General features: G+C 39.9%; 1 protein-coding gene across 4 annotated transcripts in view; it reads right to left on the reverse strand.

Moving 5' to 3' along the window:
• Window positions 1-3369: 3369 nt before the first annotated feature.
• Window positions 3370-25187, reverse strand: part of LOC110065752 (uncharacterized) — a 31124-nt gene continuing 9306 nt past the window's right edge. For 3 of the 4 annotated variants that reach the window (XM_089295039.1, XM_089295041.1, XM_020772918.2), the window contains 22 exons: window positions 24971-25096; window positions 24014-24392; window positions 22982-23109; window positions 22198-22264; window positions 22019-22108; window positions 21797-21828; window positions 21340-21508; window positions 20630-20763; window positions 20014-20094; window positions 19233-19525; window positions 18988-19039; window positions 17872-17994; window positions 17032-17148; window positions 16578-16941; window positions 15686-15880; window positions 14436-14657; window positions 14150-14235; window positions 13778-13885; window positions 13051-13176; window positions 11785-12801; window positions 8602-8809; window positions 3370-7960 (listed from right to left, as the gene is read on the reverse strand). In XM_089295039.1, the coding sequence (XP_089151165.1) occupies window positions 7818-7960; window positions 8602-8809; window positions 11785-12801; window positions 13051-13176; window positions 13778-13885; window positions 14150-14235; window positions 14436-14657; window positions 15686-15880; window positions 16578-16941; window positions 17032-17148; window positions 17872-17994; window positions 18988-19039; window positions 19233-19525; window positions 20014-20094; window positions 20630-20763; window positions 21340-21508; window positions 21797-21828; window positions 22019-22108; window positions 22198-22264; window positions 22982-23109; window positions 24014-24392; window positions 24971-25096 (4260 nt within the window). In that variant the 3' untranslated portion in view covers window positions 3370-7817. The remainder of the gene's footprint in view (window positions 7961-8601; window positions 8810-11784; window positions 12802-13050; window positions 13177-13777; window positions 13886-14149; window positions 14236-14435; window positions 14658-15685; window positions 15881-16577; window positions 16942-17031; window positions 17149-17871; window positions 17995-18987; window positions 19040-19232; window positions 19526-20013; window positions 20095-20629; window positions 20764-21339; window positions 21509-21796; window positions 21829-22018; window positions 22109-22197; window positions 22265-22981; window positions 23110-24013; window positions 24393-24970; window positions 25097-25187) is intronic. The other variant, XM_089295040.1, reaches the window with a different exon arrangement.

Consider the following 25187-nt stretch of genomic DNA (forward strand, 5'->3'; position numbering starts at 1 on the left):
TTGGATCAAGTGACAAGCAGACGCACGTGACTTCATTCCATGAATGGCGTTTCCCGCGAAAAAATAACGAGAAAATTGGCGCGAATAATGCCGCTCAGCATCACGGTACAACAACAATGGCTGAAAGGCCGAGAATTCTACCCGAAAGGAAATTTCCGTTTTTTCGGAGTGACGAGCTGGCCCTCAAACCTTGTTATCGCGTGAGATTTGAAAAAATATTTACGTCAGTTCGTTCCTTTGGGGACAGGCCAAATCAAACAAATCACATTCAACTCGGGATTTACGTACGTTTTATGTTACCAGCGTAGGCAACTGGTCACGAAAACAGGGTTATCACAGGGACCGCTCTAAGGCTTAAAAAGTTTGTTCTAAAGAGTCGCGCCAAAAAATTAGGAGTCACCGGAATCTCCTGTAGACAGCTGATAACTAAAGCTCTACTACGTTTTGGGTTTGAATTTCGTCGGCTTAATTCAAAATTTTGAAAAAAAAAAAAAAAAAATTAACGCAATAAAATTCCAAACAAAAAAAATCAGATTTCGAAAATATCGCGACAAAATTTACGTTGACGCGAGCTGGTGACTTGCACGTGGCCACAGGTAGCCGTAAAGAAAATACTTTGTTCTGTTTACTGTTCATACTGTAGCCAACAGTAACATTTAGACTGTAGTGTCCTGGTTTATGATGTCGTAGAATGACGTGCGCTGAAAATGGAAGCACAGAAAAAAGAAATCCGCTACGTTCATGTGGTATGGGTGAACGCCGGCTCCCTGGAGCTGGCCTTGTGCCACCTTTATATACATGTAGCACTTTGTTGCTTATAAAAAAACAAAGGATCGTTCCCATAAACTCGGGAAAAAATCAAGACAAGTCGTTAACACAATAAGACCCACAAGTCGTCGTTTCCTTCGTTTTCTTAAAAGAAATCGAACGTCATGTTTTGAACTTTTCGCAAAGAAATTAGAGAAAGAACTGGATTTAGCGCGTTGCAGCGACGATTCACGTCAGAGGGAGTCGACAAAGCCTCGTGCTTTTCATTCCGACCGAACACAGACGCTTATCTGAGTAATACATTTAGAATTTTCCTCTCTCTCTTCTCGACAATTGTGTGGAGTTATTAAATGGATTCTCCATGCGCTGAGCTGGGCTCTGACCACCATGATTGACACGGTGTTTCAAAGGTGTCATACACAAAGTGACGATAAAAAAGCATAGAGAAATACACTTGTCGAGGATATAATACGAAACAGCTGGACTCTTCAAGGCTTTTTCACAATGAAACTCGGAGAGCAGTGGAACCCGGCTTTGGGGCTTTTTTAAATTTCATTGTCTGTGAAAGCTTAATTTGATCGGCAAAGCTGTTAAATTATTCCAGTTTTCCATCCGTTCATTCAAAGGAGAGAAAGAAAATAAGTTGTGACAGTGTGTTCCATTTGTCATCTCGTCCTTGAAAAGCCGTTTAATGTCGAAATCGTCATCAAATTTCACCACAATGCAAAGGAGAATAAAAGATAATCGTATTTCAGACAGAAACTTGTCTGTCAGCTAATGGACTGAGCCATGGTTGGCCTATTATCATGAACTAAGTGCTTTTTAAAAATTTTTTACACGAAGCAGGTGTTACTGAATTATCCATAACAAACACATTTCAGATCACGTCATGGCTACTAAACCATGAAGACAATTCTCTCCTTTATAAATTTATTGACTGCATCGTCTGCTTTCTAACTATCAGAGGTCTATTCACTTTCTTTCTTCATTATAAAGGGGAGGTTTTACACTTCAAGTGTACTGCGGTTTTTAGATGTAATTTTAAGGAACATTCCCATCGAAGCATTGGTTATCCTCTTTTTTGAAACACACTTCAACCTCCATTTTTAATTAAGTATATCGTCGAGGGTTTTTTTCTGAAGTCATAAATAGGCTTGATCTTGTATAACCAAATCACGGTTTACCAAATTGACGGCGAAAGTGCGCTTCCACAGAAAGAAAAACTGCAAAACAAGGAACATTTTTTCCGTTAGAAAACTGTATGAAATAATCCGAGGGCAAAATGAATCCCAAATTTCCTGTAGACACCACCAAAACAATTAGCATAAAAACGAATTTATCGTCACAAAAATCAAGTGTGAGCAGATGACATGTTCGTTTATTTCGATTCATTCAGTTGCAGATGGACTGAAGAAGGCAAGTTTGGACTCATCTTGTCTAGCCATAATCAATTTACAGGTCTGAAATGGTGTGATCTACAGATCAAAGTTTCCATGTATTCGTGTGAACAAGTTTGCCTATTTTCTATTGCCTATTTGCTTGTAGCGCGCGACAGCCAATGTAGCAAAAACACATGACCTGTTTTTTCGGCCGACAAGCCTTTAGGGACTCGAGAGAGTGGCGAAAACCAAGCGCAAAATCAAGCCTCCTTCATTGCTAAACCACGAAAGGCTGTCCAGAAAGTTGTTTCAGTAGTAAAGGAAATATTAACGTGCCAAAAGAAAAATTTGCCAGACTCCAGACTTGATTTTGACTCACTTCACTCAAACACTTTTGCATTCAAAGGTTGCTAATGCCTAAACGAGAAAAGCAAAATATGCAACATACAACTTTCAGAACTGTTAATCGTGGTACTTATCGTGCACAATACAGAGAAAAAAATGTACAGCGACTTGTATTCGCCAAAAACTTTAAAAGAGACAACCTTGTCCGCGGGTTCAAGCCGTCGAAAGTTTCTTTGCTTTGTTTTTGTTTTTCTTTCTTTTAACACACGTGAAAATGGCGTGTCATTTGAAGTAGATCCTCATGGTAGCCTTGACTGACCTTTCCGAAACAAATTAGCGAACTTACGTTACATGATAAACATTCACGAAAATTAATAGGTATTCGGAGGTTAAAGAGAAGACACAAGTAACGTAATACAAACAAACTTATCGCAAAGCCGTCAAAAGTGATGTTTTGCAGTCAAGTTACGAACGATAGTGACGAAAGTTTTGTGCCCAGAATGTACTACCGCACTCGGTTTGTGTAAACAATCACAAATGTTTCCTCTCGATTAAATCGCTTATTTAAACTGTTGAAACTGCCGCTGGCAGTAAAATGAATTCTCGAGGCTTTAAAATAGCGGAAAAGATTTGCCAGGAAACACAATTTTTTTTATCAGGTCTCTCCACTGGAAACTAGTTTTACACTTCGGTTTTATTTACAATATCAACAGTGGCTACCGCGATTAGGGATTTCCCGCCAAACCAAGGACACACGCGCAGTGAGAGATAATAACATAAGAACTGTGTTAGTACAATAGAAGTTGTAAGTTGTAAGTTGTAAGTAAGCGGATTAAGAAACGATTTAGCAAGTGACAAAATAAAGAAACACTAACAATTATAATAATAATAATTTCTTTATTCACTTAAAATTATACTTTAGCACTAAAATACCTGAAAACAAATTCACTTCCTAACAACCCCGGGACGCAAGTATGTAAACAGTGACTTTTGCACAGCACGGCGTATCTAAGATTTCCTTTCTTTTCCCGTCTCCCCTTAAAACTACTTTACCATTCCTCTGTCAGGGGGAGGGGGGTTGGTAGTGGTGGAGAAAGTACAGCAGGGAGGAGAGGGGGGAGGACAAAGAGAAATGGCGTGATGAACAAGTTACACTGATCGTCTACTACACAAGCGTGCCAAGTGTTTCAGCCAGTAGAAAGTTAAAACTATAATGCGCAGGCCTTTTTACTAGTCTTTCAAAACCCTGAACGAAAAGAAAAACCGTTACGACAAAGAAACTGGCATCGAAGAAATATCGTGACATGAGGCAATTACTGATAAAAGAGGCAATTTAGATATTTATGCCTATACGAAAAGGCATTTGCCACGATCACTTTAAAATTAGAGAAGACAGCAGTAAGATATATATAGATTCACAGAATCCACGTGCCCTGCATAGAGACAATGATATGCATTGAATAATTTATTATGTCGGTGTTCGTGTTTGCATTTCACTACTTCTGGAAATGATCTGTAAAGGAAAAAAAGCTTTGTACCTCCTCGAAGTGCCATGGGGGCGCTAAAAACCGATTATACTTAACTTTGTTTATGCGACCCTTGAAGTGGATGGCTCATTATTAAGAGCATCGACTAAAACTAACTTACTATCGTTCTTGCGTTTGCTGCCAAAAAAAAAAAAAGAAACGACAAAAATATCTTGGATAATTACAAGACCCTCAACCGTACAACCACGAACACAAAGTTAACTGTCGCGTGTTTAAAAATACAGCCTGGAGCAATCTTTTCCCGACAGTATATAATTACCTATTACGTTTTTTTGAATGAACTCGATGTTATCTTTGCACGGAAATGTCACAGTGTCCAAAAAAGGAAAAGGAAAACTGCCGTTGTTTGTTTTTACGTGCGATCGTGAAAGATAAAACTAAAATTCCGCGGTCACAGAAGTCAAGCAGCGGAAACGACTCAAAAAGGCCGCCGCCACAACAATATTGCTTGGTCTAAATTATTTTGAGGGGCAAAACAATTCCTAGAAAGAACTTTTGTCCTACATTGGCCTGAATGTGGCCTGTTTCATTCGCGTGCAACCTTTATTAATATTTTCTTTCCAGTGCACAAAACGTCCAAAAACACCCCCAAAACCACTTTTGCTTAGATTACATATGTCATTTATGCATTCTCGAACTATACCCACTTGCTGAAAACAAAGCTATAATCCGATAAGTCACTTGGCTGAACGCTAACATCGATGAAACACTAATAGATTAAATAATCTAAACACTGACGCAATTTAGCGCCCGGCTAGTCTGTTGGAAAACGTGATTTTTCCCGGCTAAGACTTTGTGCATAGTCGGCAGACATAAATTCAATTAATAGCATGAGATGTCGTCTTAAATTCTGCTCGTTAATTTTTCCCGCTCGCCTATTTTAATCAAAATGTTGTATGACATTTCCACGAACTCATAATCCAATTCTGAACGATTCGCTCCAAACCAAAATCGAAAAGTTCGCCAAAGGGAAATGCCCAACCACGCAGATTTATAGTGTATAAAATCCTTCATGCCTGCGAAGGATACTAGCCCTTTCGCGTTCATAACAAACTGAAAGGAATGAAACGAAATGATCGAATTCCAGAGGAAACCTTCACTACTTGGAACAGCATTTGCGAAAATCTACGCACCCTATCCCTCCAAGACTAAATTACCCTCTGCCTACTCTCCTCGGGGCAGACTCCACACGGGGGACGTCTATCACACTACAGACATTTTAACCGTAAACTCTCACTGAATCTCCCCCGTTTCTCGCAGACAACATCTGCAATTCCCGGCAGAGATAATTGTTTCCACATTCCAAGTTAGACTGACATAAAATGAACAAGGAAAGGGCACGCGCGAACTCTGACAGTTATGCGAATAATGCATCCCTAGATATCTACCCTTTTGCCTTCTTGACGAAAGGATTGAACAAAATCGTGGGATTCAAACGAGAAGTTCGTTATCAAGCGTTCTATTTACTAAACGCCAGGTATCATTCCACCTCCAAAATTGAAAACGTCCGCTGCCATTTTTCCACGGGGCAGTCTCCACAGTAAGACAAGTCAGTCCAACTTAAGGGTTGTCCCACCACACACACGTTTCAACACTGACTGTCTACGCTCATGCCGTATCAACCGTGACTCTTGCCAACATTTGCGACTCTCATAGACGATAATTGAGAGCAGATCCCACGCTAGCCTGTCCTGAAAAGAAACACGAAAGGACGCGAACTCTGACAGCTATGTGAATGATGCTTACAGAAGAGTTTCACCCTTTTTTTCTATTTTTTTTTCTAAATGTTTCCTACAATACTTCATAACTCGTACTTTATTTTATAATTTACCAAATCCCTAAGCACCCTCTCTCTCTCTCTGTCTAAAGCGCCCAGTCTCCTCTCCTCTCCCCTGGCAGATAAGCGACCTTTTTGTGATGTCTGTCAGACCAAAAACGTTTCATCTGTACTCGCCTATTCCAGTTATCTTCCACGTTTCTCATTTCTAGACAACATTTGCCAATCGCATTAGCAGATCGCCCGTTAGACTGACAAAAACATGAAAAGGCAAAGGACACGAACTCTAAAAGCTATGTGAATTATGCATCTACTACAGATTTACCCTTTTCCCTTCGTGACTATACAACGGTTCGACATGGTCGGACTTCTAACAAAACTCAATCAGCCGGTACACTCTTTACCAAGCCCTAAGCACTTTCTCTCTAATATGGAATTCCCCACTCTCCTCTTCTTTCACGGATAGGCTCACATTTTTAAGGTGTCCGTCCAAGCAAACACTTTACAACTGTACACGCTCATTCCAGTTATTTTCCCCTAGACAACATTTGCGAATCCCATTAGCGGGATTAGCAGATTCCACGTTCGACTGGCCAAAGACGAAAATAGAAAGGACACGTACTCTGAAAGCTATGTGAATGATGCGCGTATATTACATATTTCCGCTTTTCCCTTTATGACTAAAGAATGGTCAAAATGGTCAGATATCTGTCAAAACTTCGTCACCAATCGTTCCATTTACCAAACCCAAGCACTGTCTTTTTCTAAGTTTGGAATTGGCCGCTCCCATTCATCTCCCCTTGCCAATGAGCTAAAATGCCTGTCCAACTAAACACGTTTAAAACTTTTTCACTTTCGTGTAAACAACATTTTCGATTCCCAGCGGAGATAATTGATTGCAATTCGCCATAAAACGAAAAACAAAAGGCCACGAACTCTGACAGATGTGTGAATAACAACAACTCTTGTTTCGTTCAGTTTCCGAACCTCCCTGCTTGGAATATGAAAGCAGGAATGTTGGAAAACTTCTCCAATTTAACACTTTAGCGATGCCAAAATGTTCCTTGGCTGAGATAAGGTTACCTACTGGGATTCGTCGCGCGTTGGCATTTTGCTTGCGAAGGCAGAGAGAATAATTTTAAGCCGATAAAGTGATTTTACGCTCATGTGAAAAGAATTCGCGCCAGATGACGTCACGCAATCAGTCCACCTCAAAAATAGCAGTAACTAAATATTTAATTCCGAAATACGGCTTGCAGGGCAAATTAACATCACTGTCTGGTGTTAAGCAATTTTGCTTGAATATTGATACTACACAGGGACAATTTAAATTGCTAAATTTAAGATAATTTGGGGTAACTTTGACCCCACAGCACGCAACTTGTGTTTTTCTAAATTTCAGTGATACTCGGACAAGAGTGCTAAAAAGCGTTTTATCACATCTGGCTCAAATTTAAAAAATGTGGCTCTAATTTCTAACCTTCTGGATGAAACACTGGTAGCTTTCGTGTACGACCAAGCAAGCAGTGTTTCATGTGGTATGGTTTCCTTTCTATACAAAGTGGTTTTAAGTATGTGGATGTAATCATAGCGTGTGACCAATCAAATGAAAGAACTACACCGTCGCTCTGTTGTTTTCAATATTTTGTACGATAACTTTTGTTTTGTTTTCTCTCTAATTTCATACTTGGCCATTCTTGCAAGTTAAAAGGGTTAATCTCTTTCACCTCGAGGAGAAACGTCGCTTCGTTCCATCACGTTCATTCATTAAAAAAAATTACAAATCTTAGTAAAAATATTTACCCTTGAATTTTTTGGGGGTGACCACCATAGCTGCTTATTTTTAAAGGAGGAGGAATACTACAAAGCATAGTGATCGAAATGAAAATCATAAGCTGTACCTTCTTACATTAATATCAAATATTTAATTACTCTACGATTTCTCGGTGTAAGAGGATACTCGTGATTTATATTCAAAAGAAATTCTCTTTGTAAAATTTGTTACTTTGAGGTGGCGTTCAGAGGATCATCGAAGATACTTGGAACGTCATCATCAAATATTGAAGCTTTGGCTTTCTTTTCTGTTTTCTTCTTTGCTTTCGTCGTTGTCTTCTTCGCTGTCTTCTCTGCAGCTTGCTCGTCTCCTTAAGAAAGACAAAGATTTATTGTATAACTTGGTGATGCCAAGATTCTGTTCATCACTACAGCTGTCAGCGGTTTCTGTGTAAACGGGCATGCAAACAAGGCAGTCGCCTGCATGCCTCGTTTTTCATGTAACAGATCACAGGGTCACCAGTTATGCCACATGGATCGAGTCCAAGGGAGGGACAATCACTCCCCTCCCTCCCCCCGACCCATCCCTCTTGCCCGCTCCGATACCTTTCTTCGTGTGAACAACGCGCGTAAGTAGCGATCTTGTCGAGTTGTTAACCCCGAGGAAGATAAGACTAAAATATTTCCACCAAGGTTTTCTAAAGTGTCCTTTCCTTTGAAAATTCCAAGAAGGTCCTTGAGGTAATGGTTACTTCATTTTATTGACTGGAAAATCAAAAACATAAATTGCGCTAAATGGCCCCTCATTTTTCCTCTTTTAAGTCATCGTTGGACGAAATCTGTGCCGTTAAAAGTTGGGAACATCTCATCTTACCATGAAACGATACGATGCCTTCAGACACAAAATCTTCATTTGCTCCGCTGCGCAAAACACCAGCAAAGCAGTGAATAAAGTAAACAAACCGAAAATAAAACAACACGAAAAAAAAACAAAAAAAAAAACACCACGAACCTCCGGCTGCGGCCTCTTCGGCGAAGATGTCATCCTTAGGAGCAGTAGTTGCAGATTTCTTCTTTTTAGCTCCTTTGGGTTTGCTTGGTATATCACTGAAGATGTCGCCCGAGTCTCCGAACAGGTCGTCATCGCCCAGCGGTTTCACCACCTTCCTCACCTTACGAGTTTCCGCTTTCTTCACTGAGAATAATTCATCATCGTCGTCCTATAAACAAACACGATAGAAAAGACATTACAACCTGTGATGTGGCGAAGAGAAGAAGACCGGCGTTCTTTTCGTTAGTTATTTAGCGTGAAATAACCTTCAAACAAAACGGTTGCTTTGACAGGTTTTTGCTCGTGATCAGACACTGGTGGATTTTCGGAAGCATGTAGAGCAACGAAGGCGGATGTATACGGGATAATTTTATGTGAAATCAAACCTCAAAATAATAGTTTACTAAGGTAAAAAAAAGTACGAAGAATGAAGAAGATCGAGACGATTGTGAAACAGGGAGCTTAAAAAAAACTTAAGCTAAATGTTTCAAGTAAAGTCACGCTTCCCAGAATATCAACAACTCTCAAATTAGTATCAGTAAAATCTTCTACCAGTTATCTTAAAGCAGCTCAGTCGTGGTATTTTTGCCACGTACAAAATCACTTTTAAATTAAAGGAAGCCTGAAGATAGTGGTTTCCTAAGGTAGAAAAACACCAAAGAGGTAATAATAAACCATAAAGGAACAAAGATGTTTAAGGATGGAGAATATTGACAAGGATTACAAACGAGGAACTCAAAAAATTTAGGCTAAACTTTTCAGATGCGCAAACCGTGACTTAGCTCCATTAGGTTAAGACTGACATAAACGGGCTGGGTTTTTTTAAATTAAATAATGGACCACCATTGCGCAACTTGTCTATCCTTAACTCTTCCCTAATGTCAGCGATTTGTGTGGGATGGGCGGTTGCAGTATATAAACATATTTTAACCTAAAGCCAAATATCACAGTAATTGGACAACAAAAGATCCCAAACTTTTTCCAGCCACTTTTTCAACCATTGAAAGTTTCTCAGAAACTCCCAATTTTCTGACAATTTTATGAAAACTTCCGAATTGCACATATTACAGTTCTTTATGAGTAATTTAATTCTACAAATGACATCTGCCGTGTCTCCGGCGCCCAACAAAGTTAACGTTAATCAATCGTAAAAATTACTTTCCACGGCATCACTCAGAGCACAAAGAAAATTAATTTATATGGATTTAGCCAAGCCTAAAAGCGGCACTTCCACAAAAATTAATTGTAAGGGAGTGGGCATTTGAAAACAGCCGACATTTAGTCCTTATTATAGCAGTCTAGCAAACTAAAATTTTAAAAGCTCGTATACAAATGAGAATACAAATAGATCTATTTTTAGAAATTTAAACTTCCTCTTCGCATAATTTTATACAAGGATAACATTCGTGGCATCAGACATCCTAATTTCTTTTTCGTAATATTCAATAGAATCGAACAATTTCTTTTCCGCAGCCAGTTTTAAGTTTTAAGTTGTCAACAATCTTGCTGGGCGAGAAGCTCTCTTTTCAAAACCATGGCAACAGTAATTGCTCGAAAAACATGCAAACGATAGGTGGTAATTTGAACCTTTCCATTTACCTGAAACTACCGGTAAGTGTAATGGGTTTTTTGTCACATCGTTATGTAAGCAGACAACTGCTATCGTTTTACAAAAGCAAACTGGTGCCAAAGAAAGCAAACGTTTCATAATTACAAGACATCAAATTCTGGCGTGAAGAAACATATTTACGACAACACGGGAAATCCGCGCGAGAGAAATACGACACGCGTGGGCACTGTTCCAGCGCGCGTTTTTTCCAAGGTAGAAAGGTATGGGCTTTTAACAGTCTACATCGGGTTCGACGTCAATTGAAAAGTGCTTGGTACTCAGGAAGCCAGATCAGAAACAACGACCACCTTCTCAACTCCATTTAGTCTGATTAATATCTTAATTACTGTGTTTTTTGACAAAGCTTTTTTAAAAGGGAAGATCGATTTACCTTCACGAGTTAAGGTCTGTGGTTTGGATCACGAAAGAAGAACATGTTCTCTGAGAGAAGCATTGAATAACAAAACTCATTTACGTCTAACTTTGCTCGTTTGACCAGCAAAGATTCTGTGTGTGCACATGTCGGGGCACAAAATAAACGTGATCAATCACCTTCTTGTAAACAACCTTAACCCCGCCTACCAATGTGCAATTTCTCTTAACTGGCATCATTTCTCGTGAAAATAGTGTGAGGACCTTCTATCACGACAGCGTTTCTTTGGTAAGCAGTTATTTTATTACCACCATCAACATGATATTCTCTGTTGACAAGAAACTACGGACGGGTCATTATTACGGACAATAACTAAACAAAAGATTACCAAAGGAAAATTGTTTTGATATCATATATGTATCTGGAGTAAATGCCGGGAAATGTACTACAACAAACGTATGGGAGGCTACTTAAGAGAATTCCGTGAAGTATGTGACAGAGGTCCTTTAATAGATCATCAAATTCTCCCAACTAATATTATAGGAAATGTATGAAAATGGTAGGGAGAATTTGTTTGTTGACATCAGAACTTAAAGATTTATTACATCCAATTCTCCCTGCTAGTACTGTGAGAAATATATGGAGACGAGTAAGGAGAATTTGTATGTTTACATCAGAGCTTGAAGAGTTTATAAATCACCAAATTGGACATATTATGAGAAAGGACAGAGAAGAGCACTGCGTTACAGCATTGGAGTAGAGGCCGGAGGGAAGGAGAAGACTAGGTCGACCCAAAACAAAATGGAGGAGGATGATTGAAGAGTGCGAGTACTGAGCGACTGTCTGGGCTCTAGCAGCAAATCGAAGTGACTGGAAAGAAAATGTCAGAGTTTTATGTGCCTTATCGCACGGAGAGATATATGTAGCAAGGTACATAATCAAATTATTGGCAACTAGTATTTTACGAAATGTAAATAAACCGGTCAGGAAAGTTTGCATGTTGATACCAGGGCGATTACATAGCTTATACCGTTCAGTTAAACGATCGTTAGTCTCCTTCACTACTATTACTTGGCACGTCACGCAACGGGCTTGGCAACGACGCGTGACAAACCTAATAATGGCGGCGAAAAAGACGATTAGGACGATTAGAAGTACTTACATTAAGAATAGAGCTGGCTTTTGTCGCGGCCTTCTTGGTGGTTTGAGGACTTGCCGTTTTCTTAACAGCACTATCAGCAACTGTTTTTATCTCCTTTTTGGCTGGCGTGCTCACAGTAAACAAATCATCATCATCTCCAAGAGGCGAAGAAATCTTTTTATCCGCTGTCGCTTTTTCGCTCTCCTTCTTTTCGGCTTTAGTTTCTTTTTTCGCTGAGCTTGAAGCAAACAAGTCTTCGTCAAAGGCTGGCGCCTTTTCCTTCGCTGTAACTTTTGCCTCAGGTTTAGTGGCTTTTTTCTTTCCTGTGTCATTATCGTCTTTTTGGACAGAAGAGAATAGATCGTCGTTATCAAGCGGTGAGGAAATCTTCGATTCCGCAGCCTTGCTGGGCGTTTTCTCCGAGCTTGGTTCAAGTTTTTTCTGCGGCGTTTTATCGCTAACCGCAGAAAATATGCCATCTCCGGGAGATTCCGAAGTGAATAAACTCGCAGACGTGTCTTTTCCAACTAAAGGTTCTATAGCCTTATTTTTAATTGTGTCCTTCGCATTACTAACGGAAAAGATATCACCTCCATTGGCAGCCGAAGCCTTTACAACTGCGGGCTCTTTTTTGTTCGTTTTCTCGCTAGAAACAGCAAATAAATCTGAATCATCGCTAAAAAGCTCATTAGCTTTGGAAACGTTCGGCTTTGACACGGACGATGAGAAAAGACCACCTGCTAAAGGATCGTCCGCTTCTTTAGCGATCTTTGAAGATCCAGAACTCGTGAATCCGAAAAACTCATCACTCGTATCCGAGTCTCTAGTACCAGTCCCCTGGGGCCGTGAATCTACTTCACTCTTCTCCAGTCCCTCCTGAGTGGGAAATCCTCCCCAGGACAATCGAGCGCTCGCGCTTGCGTCGTCATTCGTCGTGGATCCGAAGAGAGTTGCATCACTGGCGCTGTTTGTAGTAGCCGCTGCCCGGCGTGCTTGACGCGTTGGAGGGCGCCGTTTTACCTGGATTTTGGCGCGATCCTGGGGAAACCAACAGAAAGGTGACTTAATAAATATCAAAAATTACAAGAACCAAAAAAACCCATCCTGTGTTCAAACGCTAACTGCTACGCTCTCGCGCTTTGTGTCGCTTCATTTAGCTTCCGGTCATGTTTGCGCATTACACACAAGACAATGAAACATAACTTATCCTCGGGAAAAAATAGAAATCGAGAACACTATAACTACACACAGTGAATTAATGGAGTAACAAAAATGTTTTCAGTCTACCTTGTTTGCACTCTCTAGGGTGGTGACTTTAGCCGGCTCGTCAAATGACGCTACAGTGGGTGCTGCCTCTTTCTTGGGTGGGGTCGCTCCTGGCCTCAGCATGGCGGGATTGAACGCAAGCGATTTCTGACAACAACAAACAACACTTAGATTTTGTTCCAAGGTCGAAAGTCTCATCAGCAGCGCTTAATGAGCTCAGACGCTTTCACTGACTAGAGCTCCTAAGTCTAAAAATTCCAGCATACAAAGTGACATGAAATTACTGGTTGATAGCGTTCATTTCAATGGCCACAGGGTGGAGATTTTATGGACAGACTTAAAAATTAGAATCCCCTTGTACAGCATAATAAACAGTACCCCATAAAGTACTGCTCCGTAGCTTTCTTTTTAAAGGTCACACACACTAGGGTTTCACCGACAAACTTTGTTGTTGAATACACCATATTCGTCTTCTCGGTATCAGACTGGAGTACCTTACAACTGAGGCAAATGCGGGGAGTCCTTGCAAATGCAAATGGTTTGTCTCTTTTTTATGATATTTCCCCGCACGGGCCTCCATTGCAAGATTGTTCCAGTCAAACATCGAGAATACGAATATGGTCTATTGCAAACTTCTTTCAATCAGCGAGTCAGTACTTTTCGTTGTTGTTTCGTTTCTATATAATACGAACATCGTGATACAATGCACAAAACTTGAACTGCGGAACATAAACAGACATTCACATACCTGCAGCTTCTCAATTCCTGACCCAGGCTTCACCGGCGACGTTTTAGGACTAACTTTTGGAGGAACTGGGGAAGAGGATGGTTTGGGTACCGGAAGTGGGAGTGACAGCTAAAAGAAATGGAAAGGATAGACAAGAGACATTCCACAGCGGTTTCCAAAATAAAATTGATCTACATCAGAGCACTCGGTGGATCACAGGTTCGAAACTTAACAGTCAAAAGATACTGTTGGCGCCTCGACTCGCGAATATTTGTGTTTCATCAAAGCCTTTTTCAGGCGCGGTAGCCTAATGGTTAGCACGCTGGACTCCGGATCGCGGGCGCCGGTTCGGTCGGTGAAGTGTTGGCTGGTTAAAATCAAAGTCAACTTTACCTCTGGTTTAGGTTCTTCTACAGTCTTGACTTTAGGTTTTGAAGGAAATAAGTCATCTTCATTATCGTCAGCACCTCCTAAAGGATTTACAGTGATTAAGAACAACAGAAAAAAGTTACTCTCAATATCATACCGCGGTGGCACTGAATTCATATCTTGCAATCCGTTCTAGGTTTGACGTTTGAAGTGCTCTAGAAATAACTAAAGCCAGCAGCATTTATCTATAACAGAGTGTGTAACATGTTTCACTGGCTAGTGTATCTCAACAAAAAATCTCTGTTTTTACCTTTTGGTTTAGCAATAACGGGGGCTTTAGCAGCCACTGCTGAAGACGGCGGTGACTTGCTGGCGCCGAAGAGGTCCACACCTCCAAACATGGAGACGGCTCCAGCAGGCTTCTTAGGTTTAACTGGTTCTACCGGTTTAACAGGTTCGTCAGGCTTCACAGGTTCTTCAGGTTCACCCTCTTCGTCTGGTTTTGACGTTACTACAGGTTTGACCGGTTTTACTGGAAAAAAAAATGTTGATTCAATATGTCTGCTTACTGAACAATTTGGGAAAGAATATTATCGTATATGATGACCGGGCAACAAGAACTTTCTAGTTTCACGTTACTTTGAGTTTAGAGGCCCTGCGAAATCTTCATGCATCTCTTTATGAGTTTGTTTTTCGCTTGGAGAAACTAGTGGTTAGTTCACTCATTTCTACCTAATCAAACGAAGATTTTTGGAGCTACGCAATTTTTTCCCGCCCTCGGCAACGGTTGCGTGTTTTCCCGCGCCTTTAACCGGTCCGTTTTAAACTTGAGATCTGATTGGTTCACTACGCTGCTGTTAGCCAATACGATTACCTGTACAGATAGTGGATAATACACGACGCGAGAAGATAAGAATTTTATTTTCCATTGGCCCAGGATGAAGTTTCCTATAATTATTTTCAAGTGGTGTATTTTCCAGTAAGACACTAACGTCTGGAAAACCTCTCGTGAAAATATCTGAATCTAACGCAGATTATTTGAACTTTTAACTTGGATTGCTCGTAGTTCTTTACCCATGGAGACTAATTAACGATTATTGTACTCGGTTATCGCGAAATATCGTGATTTGATTTGATCTGCGAGACACTGACAAATCACGATATTTTGCGATAACCGAGTTCAATAATTGTTTTATCATTCGATCACCAAGTTTGTTTTCACATTGAAATCACTCTCTGGCAGCTCAAGGAAGCGACTCGCTATTTTTTTTTTTTACCTGAGAACGTGGTTACATGTACACGTGAGCAGAATGTTATTTGCGGCTAAACACATTTAGACGGTACTACGCATGAGCAGACCATTATTTCTAGGTCACGTGGTGAGCTCTCGGCCAATGAAATGGAAGAAAAATATGCATCGAACGATAAGGGCTATAACTTGCAATGAACACTATACAGGCGTTTTCTGGAATTCGCTAAGATTGGCTACACAATGTTCCGCGCGTACTTTTATAAACTTAATCACAAATCTTCAGCACCGACAAGTGGGTTTACTCTTACCTGTGGCTGGTTTGCTCGGTGTGGAAAAAAGATCATCTTCTGTTGAATCGCCAAACAAGTCTGAGCTTGGTTTGGCTTTGACGGGTGCGGCGGGAAATTTAATTTTCTTGGGTTTTGAAGAGAATAGTTCATCTTCTTCTTCTTCCTTTTCGTGATCGAACAATTCTGCTCCTTTCTTGGGCGCAGCTGGTTTGTCTTTTAAAATAAAAAAGGAACTCGCAAAGTCAAATAAAAAGTGACCCGCTCGAGTATAGATACAAAAAAAGTAACTATTGGAGAACGATATCATTTTAAGATATCACTGATGATCTAATTCTCCTAACTGATGCTGCAAAATTTGTAGGGTGACAAGTAAGGAGAGTTAACATCGTGATAACGAAGAAATGTTCATTTGTCATCAGCGTGGAACAAACAAAATATCTGAGTCGCCGACAGGATTGAACCCTTGACCTCCCAGATACCGGTTGGGCGCTCTAACCACTGAGCTAAGGAGAGACTCTCAGTGGGCTGGGCCATTTACTAGGTTCATATATTGACATGATGACATCAGGGTTTAACAGGCCAAAAAAACCCAGGCGCTAACTTTCTTCAAAGAGAGTTACATAGCTTTAAATTTCTACCAGCTCTTTCAAGGGAGATGGGAAAGAAGTAAATCTGTCTGTGACACAAGCTCCTGGGAGAAAATTCACGTTTTTCTGACAGGAATCGAACCCATGATCTTCTACGCATCAGTCGGGTACCCGATCACTGACCGACTGAACAGCTTAGCCACGACACAAAGTTCAAATACGACAAACGTCTCATATACTGTAAGGATAAATTTTGTCGACTAATGAGACTACATGACAAGCAGTCAGTAACAAAAGCGACTCTAGCTTACACTTCATTGTACCTTCTTCCTTTTTAACTGGTTCCTTCTTCTCTACATCACTCTTTTCTTCAGTAAATGAAGGCTTCTTCCCAGCAAACAAATCAACACCGCCAAACATGGGTACTCCTCCTACTGGTTTTCTCGTCTTGGGACTCTCTGCTATCACTTCCTTCTTCTCCTCGACCTTTGGTTGTTCCACTGATTTATCACCAAACAAGTCCTCTTCTTCATCACTGAAAAGACTTGGCTTTGGCGCTGCTGCTGCAGCTGCTGGTCTAGGCTTCGGTTTGCTAGCCTGGCCTCCATCTTTAGAATCACGTGATGGTGCAGCTTGTGAAATGGCCGCTGACAAAGGCGACACAGGCTCAAACGATTTCTGGGGAGACTGAGAACAATATTGGATAAGTTTTTACGATAACTGTTACTAGTAATGTCACCATGACATAAAATCTTTTTTTTTTTCTTATTTATATACCTGTGACGGCGAGGCAGCAAAAATGTCGTCCGCTGTGCCTCCGAACATGCCTTCATCGTCATCGTCAGCATCAAAAAGGGATTGTATCTTTGAAGAACTCCTTGTTTTTGGTTCGGTCTGTGTATAAAAATACCAATACGATTAAATAGCTCATCTGGTGTTATGTTGTTGTTGTTGTTGTTTTTTTTACATCAAGCTGATTCAAAATAATTCAAAACAGCATGAATCCTAATGGACTACCGTGACGGTCCAATACGCCTTCCTGAATGTGGGCTCTACCCAAAAAATACCCTCTACCAAATTTCAGACGCACAAATCCTTCCGACAGTAGGTGCCCTCGAATAACGCCCAGGTCAAACGTTCAACTTCACATGAGACGAACCAAACTAAGCGAATTAAGTTCATGATAAGTTCGACGTTTGACTCAACTGAGTTAGTTCGTCCGACTGATTTGAGTTCAGAGCAGACGGATAGAACGTGTTCGTCGATCTAAATTTAAGTTCGACGTTTAACCCAACGGTCGAGCTTTACCCGTTTAGATCGAATCAAATTGCCATTTAGTTCGTCCCATGTAAAGTTTGACCTGGACCTAAAAGCCAACCGAAAACGAATTTTGAACAAATATAACCCCAGGGATTAGAGTGTATTATCGTAATTTTACAGTAACTCTTTTTTTTTTAAATGGCTAAGATGTTGAGAAAACCAACAGAAAGACGTAAAAAAGTTGTCAGACATCAATCAAATATTACAGCGAATAGCAACGCTTTGTGCATTCACTAAGCATTGGCGGTTATTGTACGTTTTGCTCGAAACAAAGCTGTATGGAATTTCACAACGTACTTTTCTGTTCTCTTTAGGAGTCGCATTAGGAGATGGAGTAGGTTTAGGTGATGGAGAATTGAACAAATCGGCTTCATCGTCATCAAAAAGTCCTGAAGACTTCTCGCTGGCCGGCTTGGTTTCCTAGGATGAGGGAGACATTATTTACCTTTATTCAATTCATAATAAATTGCAAACAATATTGAACAGTAATGTCAAATTGTAAGCTGTGTTAGTATTTTAAGCAATGTTAGAGTTTTGTAAGCTATTTCGCTATTGTAAGTAATGTTATTATAACTGTAAGTAATATTAGTATTGTAAGTAATGTTAGGTAGTGTTGTAAATGATGAGTGTTGCAATAAAGAAGCGTCCTTTTTGCGAGAAAAAAAAAAACCAAATCAGTCGATTACTCATTTGAGTGTCAGCGATCAAACATTTAAAAATAAAAGAAACGCTAAAAGATTTTTTTCTTTGTCGGCAGCAGGATCATAATGATCATATTGACATATTTTCCGAGTGACAAGCTACCGTTTAAGGTCATTCCACTGAAATAGAACCTGCACTGAGAATTTTTTGAAACTTTGCCTATAGATTGTTTCTATTATAGGAACTTAAATTTTGAAATAAAAATGAGGGGCCCCCAAGTTGGTTTAGGAGCAACAGCACCTTGTTTATACCCAATAAATTCTTATAATAGCACCATGATTGTGGTCACGATTGCTTACTAAATTCACGTTTCCGACGATTGTTTTTGTTCTACACTGAGAATTGGTCCATATTTATTTTACACAGAGAAATTTTTTACTCAATTCAAAACAACAGAAAAAAATGATAGGTGACCATACTCGTTTGCGAGAAAATGACGATTTACCTCTATGGCGAGGTCCAGCCGTAAAGAAAAGGCCGCCATTTTTTAATGCGCGCGCGCTAATCACGCGTGAAATTATGCGCAGTAGGGATGCGCAATGCAATACTGGGGAATGACCTCAACATACATGTACAGTGACATTTATCTGTCTTCCGTTGCTTTCCGTGCATCTGTTCACGATTTTAAAGGTATGCAGTCCAAAAATTATCCTGCCGAGACGACTTTAACAGTTTGGGCGCGATTTACAAGAAAAGTGACCAGTTTGTTACCTTAACTTTTTCTTTTGGTTCCTCTTTGCTAGGTTGCTTTTTAGCTGTGACACTGAAAAGCAAACAGACACTAATTGAAACGCGGGCAACGGTAAAGAAAACAACAGAGGTCTCAATGCACAACAAAGGGGTAACAGTGGATGAGTGTGAGAAAATTGACAAGCTTCTGAAAAACAAACGACGATTTCAAAGTTCATGCACTGTGATCTAACTCCTTTAGCAAACCCACATCATAACTTCATTACCTGTTTGTCTTGGAAGCTGCTGGAGTAGTAAAGAAATCATCTTCATCTTGTTCATCATCATCAAACAGACTGATCGTCGTTTTTGTTTTTGGCCTTGACTTCACTTCGGCTTTCGGTTGTGGCTTTGCAGCGGGAGCCCCAAACAGCCCTCCCCCATCTTCCTCGTCTTCATCACTGAACAGTCCTCCCCCTGATTTTGGTTTGCTCGGCTGCGAGGCAGGGGGAGGCTTTACTTCAGTTTTCTCGGGTTGTGGGGTGGCCTTGGACTCTTTGAACAGGCCAGTATCACCTTGCTGAGGGCCAAGAAGAGAAAAAAAAACTGTAATTCCAGTTTTGAATCACGTTAGCCTGGGAAACAAGTCGTCTCTTTTGAAGTGATCATCCTCTGAGAATTGAGTACTGATGACACTGCACTACAGAGTCTAGTGTCTCTAAATGGATGTTCAAAACCGAGCAACAAAAAGTTATAGACAATAAACTGATCTCCGAAGAGCTTTGTGACACCCTGACCATTGAATAATATTATTTTTGGAGCAAATTTCAGATGTCTCCCTCTCAATTGGAGGATCAATCAATCAATTAATGAATCGATCAATTCATTAATCAATCAAGCCTTCAATCAATCAATCCATCCATCCATCAATCAATCAATCAATCAATCAATAATGAGTCTATACTTCCAACTGGCCACAAAAGTCCTGATATAAGTCAAGTTACTTGTAAAGAGTATAAGGTGATTAACACCATTACAAAGAACCAGTCACATTAACTGAGTCATCACCTCTTCTTCATCTTCAGTTTTCTTGCCTATCAGCAGAGGAGGTGGAGAACTACCAAACATTGACACGGCACCAGCAGGAAGCTACAGCACACAGTAAACAACCACAACAACAACAACAACAAACAGTAAGTCACTACATTTGGATTTCAATAATTATTACTTCCTCTTTGCTTGAGGCACTGTGTGGGCAGTGGTGACTTTAAAGATGGTACATTGGTTTGCAGATAGTTATTAAGTAAGTACTTTTACTTTTTTTAAATTCTCGATCCATGGCATGCTACTGAAGGAAAATATTCAACAACTTTAATTAATGTTGGTAACATAGGGACTGCTTGAACAATCTCCTGAGCTCACGTTAAAAGTGCCTGACAGTAATAATTAAAAAGATTTGAAGATATTAATCAAGAGGTCTAAAAACTTGGGCAGTTGCAAAAATCAAGGCCAGTCTCATTTGATCTGGGCTAGAGACCTTATGTTGTGCTTGTATGGAGAAGACACTCAACTCTCACAATAAACCGCCAAACAGTGCTTTGTACGTGTCAATGCCTAATCCTCTCAAGCTATCCAAAAGAAACCATTGAGCCTATGGAAGAGAGAATTATTATGTTGAACAAACCTTTTTCTTGGGTGGAGCCTGCACAGGTTCTTTTGCCACTGGCTTTCCACTGAACAAGTCACCCTCATCTTCATCTTCATCATCGCCGCCAAATAGGTCAACCTTATTTGCTGACGATTTTGTTTTTGTTGTCTCTGTTTAAATTCACAATACAGCAATATCAGAGTGACTACAAAACAGTTGGGGTGTAATATTATTTTTTAAAACGCTCATTATTGCGGGATTATATTTGGGATAGAGCTATTGAGAGGAGGCTCATTTTTTAACTTTTTTTTAACATGTGAGATTTCAAAGATTTGGGGGTTTATTTTCGTGTGCTTTGTTTTGGATGCAACTGTGATGGGGAAAAGAGCAGTCTGAAGTTAACAGCATACAATAAAGCCCTGTCTGCACAAATTCATCTCCACTTGAATATACATGCTTGTACTTTTTGATATGCCTTTGCCTATGGTCCACACTGAAATGATAAAATTTTCATCGCAAATGCATACATTTGAGAACACTGTCAAGTGGGGAGAAATTTGAAAATGGATCCATATTAGTGTGGACAGTGATAATAGAGACTTTTTAAGACACTGAAGTCGCATGTACAAATGTTGGTTGTCCTGTTTTCTCACATAGTAATGCGTTAAAAACCTATCATCACATTACAAGCTTGTGAAGGCCATAAAGGAAACTGATACATTAACATTAGGTTACAAATGACATACCTTGGGCTGCTGGAGCTGGGGATGGGGATGGTTTTGATGTTGTACCACTGAACAGATCATCTTCATCATCGCCATCAAACAGTCCACCCCCACCCCCTCCTGTCTTGGCTTTGGGTTTTGTCTCAGACTCATGGCTTTCTTGACGTTTAGTTATACTACTTGTCACACCCTTAGTGAGAAGGAATAAAATGAGGCAGTCATAAGCAAGATTGCTACGGTTAAAGCTAAAATAGCAACTGCACAAAACATACATTCAAGTAATACAAATATTTGGCTGCTTAGTTAAACACTGCACATGATACTTATACTGGATAGAATTTACATTGTAAGTAGTGCAAATTTGGAAAAAAGTTGGGAAAATGGCTTAAAACATAAAACAAACACTTCCCTCCTAAAACAGCCCCTTATTAATATTTAACGACATACATTATAATATATGTCTTGCTAAGCTCCCTACCTCTTTAGTTGGTGATCCAAACAAACCAGACTCTGAAAGAAAAAATGTCCATATCATGTAAGCCTCATGTCCACGAAATTGTGCACAACTTGTGCAATGTTCATCAATGTCCATAGGTACATGTACATGCTCCTAATTTTTGAACACAAAATTCAAGACTAGTGTTAAGGCCTAGGAAACTTCAACTACATGAGCTTCTCACAAATACATCGTAAAACTCACCTCCAAATATGGAGACTGCACCAGCTGGGATTTTCTTGCCACTAGCTGTACTTCTTGCTCTGGGTTTAATCAGCACTGACTCTTCATCTTCTGGAAACAGATGAAACATGAAGTTACAGAAATTAAATTACTTCACCTCATTTGTACAGACAAGCTCCTCTCAGCAGTTTTACTCTCACCTTCTGTTGGCTCTTCCTTCTCATTTGTTTCAGAAGGTTTTTCCTCTGCAAACAATGAGTCCTCTCCCTAAAACGGCAAGTTTTGTGATGTTAATAATAAATGTATGAAAGAAAAAAAAAGAACCACAATATACAATGTACAGTGGTAGCCATTTGATGTACCACTGTTTTTGAAAATGAAAATGCTGTGGCAACGAAGATATCAGGAGGTAAAGAGCTAATTATCTACCTTAATCACTAAAAGTATCTGAAAGAGGTGCATATCAAAAAAATTTACTCTGTTTCCAAAAACTCAGCATCTTAAAACTGCTAACAAGAAGAAAAGTAGTGAAAAATTTTGCACTTGTAGTGATGTTTTCATACACACCAAACAAACAGTTGGGCAGAAATGCCACTACATTTGCCCAGCCCCACCCCACCAACAATGTTGAACACATGCACCTGTAATTTCTGATTATAGTGGGAAGGGGAGGGGGGGAGGGGGAGGGAGAGGGGGAGGGGGAGGGAGAAACAGCAATGCATTTTTAAAGGATAGCAGTACTTTTTGAAACTTCAGTTCTATAACACAGATAAGTCGTGACAAAACATCAGTGTCCCAAGGACTTAAATTGTCTGACATTGTAGGGTCAAAAATATAAGAAATAAAACAACCCAGGCTTCTAAAATCTTGGGTCTCTAGAAGTGGTAACTTGGAAGAATTTCACACCAGCTGAAATGCATTCTTGTAGCCATGCTGGGGTCAGATCCACAACAGAGAGCAGAGATCAAAATATTAAATTGTTACCTTGTATTTATCTTCAAAATCATCAAACAAATTCCCTCCCCCACTGAAAAGCCCTCCCTTCTTTGCAAATGGTGTTCCTTCACTTCCAAACAGACCATCCTCCTGAGGACTAGACTGACTGAATAAATCTGACAAGACAAAACATTATGACAGGAATGTAAACTTTGTCATGTAAAACTCACTGCCCAGAGCCAGGCAGAAAGAAAAGAGGAAGGAAGGAAGGAAGGAAGATGTAACTACATGTCAGGGCTCGAAAAAAGTGCTGTCCATTCATCCTGGACAAGTAGATTTTCCTGCTTAGCTAATAACTTTTCATTCTCACTTGCTCGATGATCAACGGCCCAGGCACGTTGTCTGCAAACTATATGAAAGAAAAAGGACAATAAGACTGGCCCAGGGCAAGCAGAATTTCAGAATTGTTTGTCCAAACGGCAAGCTGGAATTCAATTTTTTTTTTCCAGCCTTGCATTCAACAGAGAATGATACATGTAGATGTAGACAAAGAGAGGAATTCGTGACATCACGACATCCAGTAACCAGGAAATTGAAAAACTAAAATAACTTCATGAATGCCTAATGTGACAACTGTGGAAAGAATGGATGATGATGACCGGGAAGCCGTGCTTTATCCTAGGACTACAGGGATTGTAGCAGATGGCATTTCAATACCCAAGTGATTGCCTGCGCTGGTTTCAGGGAAATGCGATGTGAAATGCGATGGCTCTACAGGAAAATGCATAGACTTGCTATGGACTGTTATTAAAGAAATAGAGCCAATTCTTTGGCAAAATATCCCACCTTTGGGACTCCAAGCTGATGCCTTTGTAACAATCAAGGAAATTTAGATTTTTTATTTTCATGGTTTTAATTAAAATGATGAACTTTCCATACCAGGAGACAATAATATAATTCATTCATTTGGTAGTTAACTTGAAACATCATTATTTGCTTTCCACTTATAAACACAGGAAGAAATCTCAAATTAAAGTAAAACATCAGAAACACTGTAGAAATGCAGCTGCTTTTTCTCACCATCTTCGGCAGGAACTGATTTTCTTGTGTCCACACTGGTATGGCTGGTGTGGCTGGTCTTACTTCCACGCCGCTTTCTGTGTTTGTGTTCCCCGTGTGACTCAGACCTGTCTTTCTTCTCTTGGTGATGATGGTGATGGTGATGATGATGAGATTTCTTTTCTTTAGATTTGCTGGTGTCACTACGACTCTTGGTTGCGCTAAGCAGCTGTTTTTCCTGTACCTCAGGAGTTTGTGGCTCTTGATGTTCTTCATCGCTCCATTCACCATCGGCAACCTTTTCATCATCATCATCATCATCATCACTGTCTTGTCGCTTGACAGGTACAACTCCAATTTTCGCTGCCAATTCTGCAGCAAAGTCTAGACCACCCTTAGGCTGAAGACAGAACAAAATATATACCAGTCAAAAGCCTGTGAGTGGCTTGTCTATTCCTGTGATAAATCAGGGGTTCATTAACATTTTCAGCAGAAGGGCAACTGGTTTTCACAGATGGGCAAACCTTTTGGACTGAACTTTGTTATAAGAAAAACCTTCCTCTAGATGGTCAAACCAGGCACACAAAATCATCCTCTCAACCAGTCAATTTGTCTGGTGCCTGATCCTTAATGAAACCCTTGGATACATGTAAATATGTTTTCCAACATAGACAAAGCTTCAAAGGTCACTTCTCAAGTTTCCTGTACATTTCATTTTCACTCAAGTAAACACAATCATTTTTTTGAAATTTGCCAAAACTCTATTAGAACTGATAGCCTAAAAGAACAGATGAACCTTGTCACTTGCTTATTCTGTCTCCTGTGAGAAATTCTGAGATTAATGAGCAAATGTAACAATACATTTAGATTATTCCTGGATTGGCTGTTACTGGTATGTTGTTGTGAAAAAAATGCCTATTGACTGAAAAATGACCAATCAAAACCATTACACACTGACATATTTCATTTTGTTTGTACCTTCTTGGGTTGCTGTTGTTGTTTTTCTTCTTCCTCGTCACTTTCTTCTTGTTCTTCGTCTGATTCTTGTTTTTTCTTTTTTTCTCCAAACAAATCTTCATCATCCTCATCTTCTGATTCAATCTTCTATTGTAAAAAAATTAAACAGACCCTGAGTGATGTAGATAAGCTTTGACTCCATTAGTAAACACTATACTTCTTTGGTCACAATCATCCT

Source organism: Orbicella faveolata, unplaced genomic scaffold (assembly GCF_042242905.1).
Source record: "Orbicella faveolata isolate gen_17 unplaced genomic scaffold, um_ofav_v1 contig_25, whole genome shotgun sequence".
NCBI classification, from domain to species: domain Eukaryota; kingdom Metazoa; phylum Cnidaria; class Anthozoa; order Scleractinia; family Merulinidae; genus Orbicella; species Orbicella faveolata.